Raw genomic sequence first — 15,087 nt, 5'->3', positions numbered from 1 at the left:
GTAGCCTTGCAAAGATAGTTTTTTTTAGTATTCCACTGGACACTCTTGATAATGAGTCATCATAATTCACTTCTGTTAATGTTCTATTTGACCTTATAAACAATTTTTTGATATTACACAGTGTAAAATAATGACCAAAGCTTTGACAGTGTAGTGTCATGAAGGTATGTTTCTGTGGCTCAGGTTAAAATGATTTGGACAAATATAGAATCAGCATGTCATGAAGTAGGTCAAAGTTTCCTTTATCTAAATAAAACTGTGATGATTTTAATAACCACATCAGTTGTGCCACACTGCCTCAGCCAGTCTGCTTGTGTGTTTTTTTGTTTGTTTGTGTGTATATTTTCTCCTCGCCTGTTGCAGTTAGCCTCACAAATTGCACTGACACTTTATCTATAATTCATACGGACTTGAATCTGAAGGACTAAGGTGGGATGAGTGAATCAGGCCAAGCTAACCTATATTTACACAATTCCCGTTAAAAATGGATATATGTTGGTTTTCTCTCTTGAATCTTTTGGGAACAATCATGGCACACTCTTTCTATGACTGCATTGTTATCTTACATTGTGGTATCCTTATAGGCTTCGAGAGCCTATAGCTGCAGATATTTTAGGCCCTAGTCTGAGATTTCTTGTTGATAAGCTAGGCTACTAGACTACAAATAATTAATTATCATTTAACCTGTCACATTTGCATACACTTCAATGTCAAAGACACCCATTAATCATCATAACAGAATAGCCTAAACGAAACACAAAATAATAAATTCAATCATTTTCACAACATTTCATTTTACATAATGCCTAACCACATTTCGAGGTTGGTATAACTCTCATGCCTGACTAAATAACGGTTCAAGAAATGTCACACTCCAGCGTCCCAGCCCGCGCATCTAACATTCATTATGAGGCATTCATGCAGACTTTCTACGACCGTCCACCTCCCCGCCAACCGTACGCTCGCTCTGAAGTGAAGTGGAAGCACCGTGCCAGCCAGAGGGGAATCAGATTTTTCGGCTATGCCCATATTTTAGCTGGCATGTCTGTGTCAAGTGCCATGCCGAGTGAACAAATGTGCCAGTATACATCACCCTCCTATCAACACATATTTTGGTCGGAGTTACAGTAGACAGAGCAGACGTCAGCGATCTTCATGACACTGGTTCAAAAAGTATATCCCTGCCATATGGTACAGTCCATCGGAGAGTCAAAGACCATCCCGCATAGGCATTCTTCAAGCAGTCTTGCTGCTATGGGCTTGTCCGTGGACGTGGCCCCTCACTTCAGTTTTTCCTTTTGAAATAGGTTCTGAACTGCACATTTTGCAAAGTAGGATAACTGTCGACGACAAGAACTAGTAATTTATTGAGACTGCAGTTCTTCTAAAGGAAACTTATTTTATGTTGACGTTTGCAGTCATTAGGTTACCTCTGAGATACAGGGTGTGTTGAAGTGAGTAATCTTGGGAGTTCCTTCTCTTCTCCTCTGTTTAAGTTTAGTGAAGGAATGACTAAATCTGTAAAAGGACACCGAGGCGTCTGAATGGAGAAAATGGAGAACAAAGATCTCGAGATAAATTTCGAAGAAAAACTAACACTGTCAGACAAAGGTAGGTCATATCGAACAGAACAATATATGACATTCAAACGTGCTTTCTTAATAGGGGATGTCATATGGAACTATTTTTGAAATAGTCATGAAACAGAGTAAATCATTACGAGCTATGATTCACACCATGGGAGCCTGTTCGATGGTGTATTATGGATGTCATCTCGCTGGAAAACATGCTGTGGTTTGCAGCTTGAAGTTCAATCAAAACGTGACCAAACAAGGTTTTATTATGTGTTACACTGTTGTCATATTGCGTGGGTTACATGTAGGCTACACCTTTTGTCAAACACTAACACATGAAGTCAATGTCATCAATGTCCTTTTCATTTTTGATTAGTGCCGAGGAAGCTTGCCGGTGTTTGAGGGAAATTACGCGCAATGTCGGTCTGATGCGCATTTGTCGTGGAATATTAATTTGGCTCATAATGATGCTTTTGGATGTGTCACAGACAAGTAGGCTAGTGCATGTACCAGATGTGGGATGTGGGCGTTTTCCGTCGTGACACCTTGATTTTACAGCCCCCACCCCCACCTTTCGACCTTTTCTTCGCTGCCTAGATATCATAACGACCACGAGCGGCTATAACGCCAGTTCTATGGAATGCTAATGCACTCCAGCGGTATAGAGCAGTTCACGCCAAACGATGTGCGTGGAGATTTTGCGATACACGCCTGTAAGTCAGTGAAGTTTACTTCTTTCCATCACATTACGCCAGCACTAGTCTTTGCTTAGCGCCCCCACGTTGATGTATTTTTGATGTTTTCCTCCAGATGTTTTTCCTCTTGCCATAGACCAGCACTCACTCACTAGGCAGCCAAAATAGTACCAGCAGTCATAGCGACAATGCAGATTGCTCCAAGTTGCAGTTGATTTGGTTATCAAGAAGATCTGCAATGAAACAGCTTACTGAACGTTAAACGTGTACTATTTGGATCTTCGAAATGGACATCCTGTGCATATTTTCTCAGAAAGGAATCCAATCACATCTAGCATACCGTAAATGTGTTGGAAGACTGAAAACTGATCATGCATCGTCCCTGAGAAGACTTTTGCCAGTATTGTTTGTTAGTAGCATTTTTATTTCTATGAACAAAAACTTAGTTATTGAATCATTGACAGTCATTCATAACTGAAACACGACAGAATGTGATTGTGGTTCTTCTAATAGTAAATGAATATCATTATTCCCCAGATCTCACTGAGAGATAACTGCAGGGCACGGATCTGGTGTTTGTTTATGCTGTAGGGTGCCAAGCTCCACCGCCATGCCAGAAATGTGCAGGGAAGAAACATCACTTCACAGTGACCTAGTTTTTAGGCATCAAGTGTATCATTTGGTGGGAAGTCTTGTGGGTTATTCAAGGTGTAACACTACCTGACTGCATTTACTGCCTGAAAGGCTCTGAAAAGGTGGTTTCGGCACATAGAAATGTCATTATGGGCAATAGCATATAATCAAATACCTTTAACCTAAGGGATGTTTCAACAATGCAGTATAGTTTTCAATAAGTATCCCCTTTGGGAATCAGTAATATAGTAATATAACATAAATACATTATGAATCATTGGCAGTATAGGCGATAGATAACATATAACTGATATAACGCCTGTAGCCTATATCACCTCAAACACAGTGAGCAGTTACAGTATCGTATGGGCTTTAAATGGTGAAACTCAAGTGTAGGTGATGCTTTTGTGGTCTGTATCAGTATCAGTGTGGCAGGGGCAGAACCATTGTTTAAAAGGAAAACAGAAGACCTACATTCCTTTCCCATTACTCAACACGGAGAGAGAGAGAGAGAAGTCCCCCTGAGCAGCCATTCCTCCCACCTCTGGTGCAGCCAACCCTGTTTACCCATCTGGGGGAGATACAGAACGTCATCTAGTTACATTCTGCTAGAAATGTGCTAGATAGGATAATTGGGAATTTATAGGCAATCTTGGTCTGCTGCTAATTCCTAAAGTTCATCTGCATTGCCCTTTGACCTACTGACTGGGTAATTTGTTAAGAGGAAATGTTTATGTGCAAGACCCTGACTTCCTATTGATGCTTGAGGATTCACAGCAGAGACGGACAAGCTCTAGAGTCTTCTCTTGGACAACATTAGATGCTTTGTTGCCAGAGTTGTGGGCTGGAAGAAAAAATCCCCAGCACAGGCCAAGATCTGACATGTTCAAAGAGATGTTGTTTAGTCTTTCTTTAGAAGGCAAGGTTTTGGTCACCCTGTTCAAAGACAGCTTTCCGCTTTATCTCTCATAAATACCTTATGTTTAAGATTGCATGTAGCTGCACATGAGGAATTAAGGAAATCCAAAAGATCCAAGTTTTATTTTTAAGTGTTGTTAATATAAATATAAGCTGTGGTTAGAGGCTTTTAAATGTCTTTTAGACCAGATGTTTAAACCACAGTCATAGCTTTTCTGTTTCAAGTGGTTGTGAGATGAAAATGATAACGTTCCCAGGTGCTCTTCAGTTCTTGGTTCAGTATTCCTGGCTGCGATTCAACATCATGTGAAAAGGAAAACAAAGGATCCTTAGCCTCCTCCTGATGCAATCTGCCTCAAAAATGCTTTTGTCAGACCTTCTATGCTTCCTGGAGAGTTCTGTAAACAACATTAGCCGTTCTTATTCATTTTGACCAGACTTACACACCTTAAGATTCACTTTAGGTACTTCCAATATTCTAGTTCAGTTTTCAACATGCATATTAGTATAGGAAGTATGTATATTATCCTTTCCAACATGGCTTCAATTCCTCCAAGCACTGTAAAAGTAGCAGTGGCGTGCAGCAAACAAAGGAAGGAAAGCCGGACATGCATGTGGTTAGACACACTAACATCCTCTCCACATTAATGGACCTCTCAATCAGCCCTGTACGGGCTTTGTATGTTTTGTATGTATGAGCTGTGTGCTTTTAGAGAGCTGTGGGTGTGGGTGTGTGTCTGTCTGTGTCTGTGTGTGTTTTGTGTTTGACTTCCCACAAGTGGTAGAGACTGCGCTTTGTTTATGTATGAAACCATGTTCTCTGACTGTTTGATTTGAGCTGAGGCTCAGTCCCCTGTTTGAACCATGTCTAGACTGTACTGCGAATGATTATGTTGGGTCCTCTGGAGATTTGCATTAGAAACTGGACTCAAATGAAAGAGGTATCTGCTGAACAGAACAGAGGGAGAGACAGGGTTAGACTGGAGAGGCTGTGAGGGTTTTCCTGTGGCGGTGTGACAGAACCCAAGCAGGGTGTGGAGAGTGAGTAATGACTAATCTGTGTAAGGGAGGACCAGGGGTCTTTCTTCTTCTGTGTGTGTGTGTATGCGTATGTGTGTTTGTGTGTGTGTGTGTGTGTGTGTGAGAGTCTGAAGGACAGGAAGAGGTGGAGACAGAAGAATAGAAGGAGGGTGGGGGGGACTGATGCTCCTATCCCCTCCTCTGTTCCACCTCAGTCAGAACAGCGTATAGCGTCACTTCACACCGGATGAGATGATGTAAATCACAGATTAGATTAAATTAGATTAGATTAGATTCAACTTTATTGTCATTGTCCAGAGTACAAGTACAAAGACAACGAAATGCAGTTTGCGTCTAACCAGAAGTGCAGAAAAGCAGAAAAGTGTAATGTGATATACAAAGTATCTAGGTGGTGCATAGACATGATAAGATATATAGTGCAGTGTAGACAGTAGTATACAGTTGGTTTACAGAAGGTGGTTTACAGTGATATATAATAAATATAAATATGCAGTGCAGTGCAGTTACCTTATAAGACCAGACCAGACCAGACAGACCAGCACACATACATACATGCACATATTCAACACATGCACGCACCCACATATACACACACAAACACACACACACACACACACACACACACATACACACACACACACACACACACACACATACACACACACACACACAGGGGAAGAGGAGGAAGTGGTATGTATGACTGAGTTATAGTGGACTGCACAGATCAGGCTGAATGCATTGTGTCGCATTGTGCAAATGTCCAGCATGCGTCATGTTCAGCCAGATCTCCGCAGCGCTGCATGAAGTCGAACGAGCCTAATCACAGGGGTTTGTTTAGTGGACAAGGACCAGCTGCGCCCACTGTACTGTACTGCCCGCATCCCCTGTGTGCCTGATCCATAGACGTCATTTTGCTATGAGGTATTTTAAACCACATAAGGATGCCCAGAATACCTCCCTCAGGTGGTAAAACAGCTGTGCTCAACTGTTTATGCTTTAGCCTGGTGCTGCCATCTCATGAATTGCACAGTTTTCACAATGGTTTATTTGGAGTACGTAGAAACTACCCTGGACTTTCGGCGGGTTAGTCACGTAAGAATTGGGTGTAGTCCAGATTGGAATTCAGAGCCATTGAATCAGCCATTATCCAGTTAGAATTGACACTGCTGTTCTACACTGCCAGTTTGTGAAACACTATGTTTCTTTGTGATTCTGTTTCACCAAATGAGATTCTTGACTAGATGATTGGCGCACCAGAAAAACAGACTCCACACAAATTGAGGGCTAGAAGACTACAGTATATCCCCATGTGTATCTCAACTCAGAGTGTACTAAGTCTGAAAGGAGCAGGTGTACAACGCTTCTGCATCTGTGTCTTAGTGGACTGTCAGGGCCAGCTAGGCCACCTGTGCAGGTCTAACTATTTTCAAACAGAGGCAGAAATCTGGGATTATTTAATGTTGTTTATTCTGTGCAGTCTAATATTGGGTAATCAGTGGAGTGCACACCGTGGAGTTAGTTAATGAGGACACTAAGAATGCTGCCTTCCACCCCTCTATCAGAGCGCCATCTCTGTAACATATGGGGGCGGCGTAGTCACGTTATATAACAACATCTACTGTTCCCGAATTGTCTTTGTTTTCTTAAACATGAAAATAATTGGGCTTCCAGGACATTTGTGGGTAATCATGTGTTTTGTGTGATCAGTTGGTCTAGGGGTAAAGAGGTCATGGATTAAACAAGAGCAAAGGATTGAGCAAAATTCTACAATACACTTCATTGTCCTGTGCTCCACTTAAAAATGTTAATCACCACTCGCGTGAATATTTATGCAGATTCATGGCTAATTGCGCATGTCATTAGTAACTAAATTATCATGCCTTAGGATGTAAGCAAATTCATGCCCTTGGAGTTAATACAGTGATAGTGTGAAAAATGTCTCTAGGAGATAACCTATATTTCACCAACATCAAAGCTTCTTTTTTTTAACCCGGTTGAGTTGAGTTTTTGCACAGAAATGTGTATCATGTGAATAAACGTCACAACAGATTGTGCTGTTGGCTTGGCCGAAGCTTGTTTTTAAACTGGTCCTGTGTTGTTGAGTTTTGAGGCTTTCTGACCGAACAACAGATTCAACATGTTTAACCCTTAAAGGAGTACGTTGGGAAATGAACGTTCTAAAGAATATCTGGGTTCATTGAATTCAACATAGAATTTTAGAACCTTCAATTGTTGCGGAACTTAGAATGTTCAAAAACCTACACCTTTAAGGGTTAAATGCCTTGAGCTCGTGATGAATAGGCTTTTGGACAAAGGAGTCAAGCTCCAAGAATTGATTATTTTTCTTTCTCTTTTTTTACTTTTCAGCCACTGAGAGTGTTTCATACACAACCGCTTATGAGAGAGATTTTTCATGCCATCAGAGTCAGCCTCCTCGGCCTAATGCAGGGGCAGGAATTCAGTTGTCATCTTGTCATTCCTCTTACATGTAGTGTATGAAATGATACATAAATATAAATTGACGGTCACATACTTGAGGAAAACTAACATTTCTTGACAATTATTGGCTGAGTCATGCCTCTGGCTACTGTACTCAGAGAGGTTTTGTTATGGGCCTGGACATACATTATATAGGTTATCTGTCTGGGTTGTCTGTAGGTTGTGTGTTCAGCTGTGTGTGTAGGTGGTAACCTATAGCGTGTTCAGCTGTGTAGTGTATATCAGGTTCGGCTATGTGGTGTGTAGTGTGTATTGTGCTTTGCTATGTGGTGTGTAGTGTAGTGTGTATTGTGCTTTGCTATGTGGTGTGTGTGTATTGCGTATTGTGCTTTGCTTTATGGTGTGTGTAGTGTGTACTGTGGAATGAAGAACTGTTCTCATGGCTCTGGAGTCTCCCAGCACAATCATTTGTATGCACTAAAGCCTTGCGAGCAGCTGTACCCCTGCTGTGGCTTTGAAGTGTGTGTATGTGCAGGAGTGTGTGTGCAGGTGTGTGTGTATGTGTGTGTGTGTGTGTGTGTGTGTGTGGACTGGAGGACAAATGTGTGCCGTGTATATGTCTGTATGGGTGGGTGCATGTGTGGATTTATTTATGTTTATGTGCAAGAGGTATATATATATATGTGTGTGTGTGTGTGTGTGTAGATACAATACATGCATATAATGTGTGTGTGTTTCCATATGCTTGTCTATGTCTATGTGGACTATATACTCTCTCTGAGTGTGTTCCTTAGCACACTGTTCCTCTGACACACACACACACACACACACACACACACACACACACACACACACACACACACACACACACACACACACACACACACACAGCCTACCAAGCCCCTGCCACCATCACCATCACCATTCAGCACTGTCACAGGACCCAGGTGCTAATATTAGCACTGTAGCCGAGGAGCTAAAGATCAGGACAGCACAGGAGGCATGTCCGACAGGCCGGGCCTTCCACCCGGACAACCTAGAACCACACACACACACACACAAAGGAATAAACACACACGCATAAACACAAACACACACAAACCAGCCCGCAAACCTCTTACAACTTTCAACCACATACACAAATGCGAAGTGCATAAGAACACACACACACGCATAGTCACTGACACACACACACACACACACACACACATTGGATTACCCCCCACTGCATGGACTCTGTGACACATACCCCCCGTGCCCCATTCCCAAGGGGAAACTGGCTTTGGCCCACATTACATTACAAATCACCAGCATGGCCATTACTGACCAAGGGAGAGTCCCACATTTGTCTCGGATCATTTCATACTTTGGAACGCAGCCACCCACGCACACACACACACACACACACACACACACACACACACACACACAGACACACACACACACACACACACACACACACACAGATGGAAGTGTCCTTTCCTGTCCTAACGACTGTCCTCCGTATGCCAAACCAGGACACACTGTAACCAGGAGGCAGAGTCTGTATCTGAAACAAATGTTGTCATGCCATGAGTCATTTATCCACAATCTTCCTATTATCGGTGATTTCCAGTGACTATCAGAGGTATCCATCCACCCCGTTACTTCAGCAGAGGGTTGGAGCCCCAGACCCTCTGTGAGGCACATGGCATGTGTTCAGATGTGAGATGACGACATCCGATTGCTCGAGACTCACAGGGGCTTGAGTCATGGAGGAGCCTGTGTTTCTTAGGCTGCGCCGTTTCCTGTCACGTCTCCTTGGCAACGTAATGGAGAAAAGGTCGCCGCCCGTCCTCGCTCCAGGAAAATCCTTGCGATTGGTGTCATGTGACCTGACTTCCCAGTGAGAATGGGAGAGAGAGAGGAGTAGAGAGTGTGTGTGCTTTGGCGGAATTCCTCAGGCAGGAAGTTTGTGCGCTCTTTTGACCTCCATATCCTGGTGTGGAAGGAAGAAGCTCTGACCTGATCCCCTCTCATTCATCCACTTATGAATCATTGCACTTGTATCATGTGCTGTATAGGGATTTTTAGTTTTTTATATTTTGTTACTTCCGCTTTATAGTTCTGACAGCCTCTCACCAACTACACTGAACTCGGATGAATTGATTTAGACTTCAGTCTCTGAGTTTTCCCTACATGAGGTTAAAGTGCAAACACACACTCACAGTCCAAATCAATTTTGAAATACTTTAAGGAGACATTTGTTGCACCTCATGCCAACACACAACGTGGCTGTGTAACAGCTGACCAAAAGTGTTGATGATACATTAACCCACTACGGTAATCAATTAGAATTGAGTAATAATTGAGTAATAATTGAGTAATAATTGAGTAAGAAGGCAGAAAATCATTAGCAGGATTCATATTGAATGATCATTAGTATACCAAATGAAGACCTGTAGTGAAACGCAAGTGAATTTCAGTATTGTCCTTTTACTGGACACAACAAATGGGACAGCATTACAAATTGACTTACTTCACTTTTTAATACACTCCAAAGTACATTTGGAGTGTTGTCCTATTTGTTAGTATTCATCTTTTTGAGAATTTACCACCCACTCAAGCTATCATGAGGAGTTGAGCGCGTTGTACTTTTATTTTTTATTCTCATTATGCCATTCCTCAGAGCCTTGTGTGTCTGTGTCAGCCAGTTGTGTCAGAAACCTGTGAGCGAACCATCCCATGATAATAGCAGGACTGGCACAGTAACCTGCTTCAGCTCCTGTTCTCTGTTTTTTTTTTTATTTGATATCATGGAGGATCCCTTCCCCCCACTCTCTCTTCCCCTTGTCCTGCACACACACACACACACACACACACAGACACAGACACAGACACACACACAGACACACAGACACACACACACACACACACATAGACACACACAGCGCTGCCAAGAAGGTCACTCCAGCACAGTCATGCTCCACTTACAGTAGCTCTGCCAACAGCTAGATAAGGTGAGAGCTGGAGAGGTCATCTGCTTTCTGCTGCGCAGGCAAAGAGGGGGATGGTGGTCTACACAGAGAGATGGAGGCCTAGAGAGGCCAGTTGGAGTTATCTGGTGATTGCCAGAAAAACAATGATCATGTTTTTTTTTTTGTTTTTTTTTGGAAAATGGGCTTCATCCTTCTTGAACCCTGTAGTATCCTGTACATTAGATTGGTGGTATGTTGTGGGCTGTGGTCACATTTAAGGGTCACATGTGACACGACCATGACAGTATTTAGGTCTGTTGGTATGACTGCTTGGTTTTGGAGTAATGGAAGACAATTCAATGCAAATTTGAGTCATATTCTCAATGTAAACAGAATGGTATGTGGCCTTTGTGTTGTATGCAAATAACTATTTGAATTTCAGATACATTCTAAAGATACAGTTATGTGTGGCAACGTTTTATCCTAGAGGTGACTTGGCAAGTCAGTGATAAAATTACACTCTCACACCACAAGTCAGTGAGAAGTTACACTCTCACACCACACAGTTGTGTGGCAGTAGGCCAGTAGAATGGATATGATATACAGTTACTATTTGCATAGATTGCCTGGGGGTGAAAATAGGGCAGGGCTACTGTGGTCGAGGCTATTCAGCTCTGCAGGAGAGCATGGGGATGTTTGATATGCTACCCATGTTCATAAACATACATCATCACACACACACACACACACACACACACACACACACAGACACACACCAACACATAAATAAAACCTTGTAACCCCACACAGTATATTCTTGCACAACAAACAAGCTTGTTCACACTATTTTTGTTGCATATCTATTCTGTTCACATGTTGTTTTGTGAAATGTGCACAGACACCAGCATACTAACACAAATAAACTGTGAACGTCATGTCTACATGATGCTTAACGCACAAATTAAACACTCTCTAGCACACACACACACACACACACACACACACACACACACACACACACACACACACACACACACACACACACACACACACTAACAAACAGACAATTATCCAAAAGGTAGTTGCCACATGTTTTGCAGAGAAGGAAGATCGGGTGCTGCTGATACTGCAGTTTTCTGTGCCTCAAGGGTGTGTTCATCAGGCCACATGAACATTTTGTTCTCCTTTACTGTAAAATATGGGGCTGTGGCGGCATTCACACTCACACAGCCTCAGATACACCGTCCTTATTGGCTGTGACAAGACCTGCCACAGTAAAGAAGACACTGCTGTTTATACCAAAACAATACAGAGTCCAGCTTGACCAACGTCTTAGGAATGCGTTACAGGACATAGTTTTCCTCTGGCGAGTGAGTGCATGTATTTTGACAGACGTCTGACATACAGGCATCTTCGAAATGTCTTACAGCAGAGATTTTTGTAGTGTGCCTAACTGTAGCTTTCTTTGTTAGGCTTAGTGTGTTGTGTTATTGACATTTTATGTCAAGCATGGAGTGGATCGCAAGTGGGTATTATGTATTTTTTATTTGTTTTTTGTATGGGGTTTTTGTATGTTTTTTTCCATTCACTGTTGGGGCAACTGTTTATGTTTTGGAGAAGGTGACGTTAATGCTCACTCTCAGTAGAGCCAGCCTTCCTGGAAGTTATTAGCCACACACATAAGTTGTTATAGTGGTGCATAGGTTGTTGATAGTGGTGCAGGGTGGCTTCTGGATATTGTAGCAACTATCACTGGCTTTTTGGGAGAGGAAAAAAATGATTGCCTGATCTGGCGGTTTAGAGTTGGGAATATACTAGTAGTATAAGAGTAGCTAGCGGGAACACTAGGAATGTACCTGGAAATTTGAATTGAGTTGCCAGGCCATGAACCCACTTTCAGGTGTGTCTAGGAATGTAGAGGTTTCACTTAAAGATTTGAGTGATCAACAATCCCAGAGAGATGTATTTACCATCTCTCCACATCCTAAGCAATGGTGACACTGCAGACTCAACACAAAACATGCCAAGCACTCAGTAGATACATCTTCTTTGTCATACCATCAGGACAAAGGAAGTGGCATCTTATGCGTTTTATCCTTGACCTTGTCTGCCCTTGACCTCACCATGGCGCGTTTCAGTTGGTCCACAGGAAGGAACTCTTTCATGCATGCCACATGGCACAGGTGTCACTATTCTAATTGGCTCTGTGCCCATTGCATGCCCATGGCGTGCCCTTCACATGTGCTATAGGGCCCTGCCTGTTTCTGCCTGTCTGTCCTTATCTGTCTCTCTGCAGGGCAGAGTTACTGGACAGGTGCCTACACTGGCCTGATTGTGGTCTGGTGCTTTTGGCTTTCTTTGCATGATATCATATCACATTTATCCTTACTGCATTTCATCTTTTCAGTATATTTACTTATTTTAATGAGAAGGTTTTGGTCCCAGACAAAGATTTAGACTTGTTATCATCTACAAATAGACCCTAGGTTGAAGTATACTGAAGAGAAGGTTTTGGTCCCAGACAAAGATTTAGACTTGTTATCATCTACAAATAGACCCTAGGTTGAAGTATACTGAAATGCTCCTTTAAACCTTCATCTGCATGTTATCTCACCAAAAACAAGCCTAAGCACATGTGCCCATCACCTGCTCCCGACTGGTTCTGTGCCAGTGCCTCCAACCTCAGCTGTGAAGAGACAAGTGTTGCCACCCTCCACCCCCCCCCCACCACACCCTAGTCAGTCACTGCCCACGGCCACCACTCCCAACCTCTCCCACACATCTGTGCATTTTCAGCCTGCTCTAGTCCTGATGATATACTGCAGAGTCATTCCCTAACCCTCCTAGATTTGTATTCCCAGTCCTCTCTCTTCTCTTCTTCTCTTGTCTTCTCTTCTCTTCTCTTCTCTTGTCTTGTCTTGTCTTCTCTTCTCTTCTCTTCTCTTCTCTTCTCTTCTTTTCTCTTCTCTTCTCTTCTCTTCTCTTCTCTTGTCTTGTCTTGTCTTGTCTTCTCTTCTCTTCTCTTGTCTTGTCTTGTCTTCTCTTGTCTTGTCTTGTCTTCTCTTCTTTTCTCTTCTTCTTTTCTCTTGTCTTGTCTTGTCTTCTCTTGTCTTCTCTTCTCTTCAACTCTTCATATCTTCTCTTCAACTCTTCATATGAACCATACATCAAGACATAAATGTTCTCTTCTCTTTTCTTTTCTTCTCTTCATCTGTAAGGTTTCATCTTTCCCTAAAACATACACCATTTGTATCCCTGACAAATTCTACTCTCAATAGAAACCTTATTCATTTAACTAGACTAGAGCCTGTACAAAATGTGTCCATGCCCATACAAATGGCGCCCACAGGTATTCTAATATAATTTCATGTGGTGGGCCAGTGAGTGTGTGGATGGTTGCCTTTCTCATGCAGTTATTGGGCTCTAACACTGCTGTGACACTTCAACTTCTCCAGTTCATCTATTTTCATCTGAACTTGACACAGTTGCAGATGATGATTAGCATGAGCAATAGGATACTGTAGGTGTGTGTGTGTGTGTGTGTGTGTGTGTGTGACGGGGGGGTTAGTTTGCAGGGGGTCGTGAGCTCAGTGAAGATGCTGCATCTTTGATGGGCCATCCATGATTCATGCACTCGTTCGCTCGTTCGCCCATGCCTGTTTGTGTTCACACTCTTTCCCATAGTCTCTGTGTGAGTGAGCATTGCACATGTGGGTGACCCAGTTCAACAGGCAGGCTTTCACATACACACACACACATATAGTGTATATACACATACATGCACACACTCACACACACATGCACCCATTCATATGCCCAAACAGGCATTAAACACGCATACAGACACACACACACACACACACACACACACACACACACACACACACACACACACACACACACAAACACACACACACAGAGTGGGTCCGTGGGGAGAGATGTGCGGCTGGAGGATCACTTTCCACTCAGCTGGAGGAATAAGAATGCCGCCCACCCCCCTCCCCTCTCCCGCCTCTTCTCCCACCCCCCCAGCCCCTCCATTCTTTTTCCCATCATGCCTCATCCCTTCCCTCCCATCAGGCCGTGGCGTTTGTTGACATCCCGTCCACCCTCAGGCTGGGCGCTGGCAGCAGCAGCCGTTTGCCATCATGGCTCCTAGCCTCACTGATGCATGATGGGTGCTGCTGCTTGACAGTTTTAACCCTCCGTTTAGATGCCCAATCAGGAATCATTTCCATTGGAAATGCCTTGCAACTGGAATACACTAGACACTAGATAGATTTAAGCCATTGAGGGTTGGTGAATGAGTTGTGTGTGTGTGGGGGGGGGGTGAATTAAATTAATTTTCATAAATCTTTTTTTTTACTTTTTTTTTTCAAAGTTATTTCAGTAGAACTGTATTTGTGAATTGTTATTTGCAACTGCAATTTGATTGATAAATACACGATTAAATAGCATGACTTTTTAATGTTTTTAAAAACGGAGCGTTTTCGAACCAAACTCTTCATATGAACCATACATCAAGACATAAATGTTTCTGTAAATTAGAGTGGTGATCAGTTTAAGCTGTTTAATGTGCTACTATACCTATTTCCCCAAGTTCCCTGTTTCGGGGCACCGTAGCCAGAGAACATATTTTGCTTCCAGACTTCTCCATGGCCCAAGCAGCAGCAGTGCAATGCCTGTGCTCTATTTTTAGTGGAGCGTCGGACGTGCATAGAACAGTTCTGTGTTCTGTGGGAAAGGGCAGACGTTTGAGTGTATCCTGAGGTGACCAGTGTTGTGGTGAAGGGCAGTTGTGTGTACTCAAACCCCACCATTGTCTGGTGA

At 42.9% G+C, this 15,087-nt stretch overlaps 1 protein-coding gene across 5 annotated transcripts in view; it reads left to right on the top strand.

Annotated features, from left to right (window-relative positions):
- The first annotated feature begins 1,250 nt into the window (after window positions 1-1,250).
- LOC121695441 (MAP7 domain-containing protein 1-like) overlaps window positions 1,251-15,087 on the top strand; it is a 44,270-nt gene continuing 30,433 nt past the window's right edge. For all 5 annotated transcript variants that reach the window (XM_042076294.1, XM_042076292.1, XM_042076293.1 and 2 more), the window contains exon 1: window positions 1,251-1,611. In XM_042076294.1, the coding sequence (XP_041932228.1) occupies window positions 1,545-1,611 (67 nt within the window). In that variant the 5' untranslated portion in view covers window positions 1,251-1,544. The remainder of the gene's footprint in view (window positions 1,612-15,087) is intronic.

The sequence above is a fragment of the Alosa sapidissima genome, chromosome 21 (genome assembly GCF_018492685.1).
Source record: "Alosa sapidissima isolate fAloSap1 chromosome 21, fAloSap1.pri, whole genome shotgun sequence".
In the NCBI taxonomy this organism is placed as follows: Eukaryota; Metazoa; Chordata; class Actinopteri; order Clupeiformes; family Clupeidae; genus Alosa; species Alosa sapidissima.
This window is presented reverse-complemented; position numbering and strand designations above follow the sequence as displayed.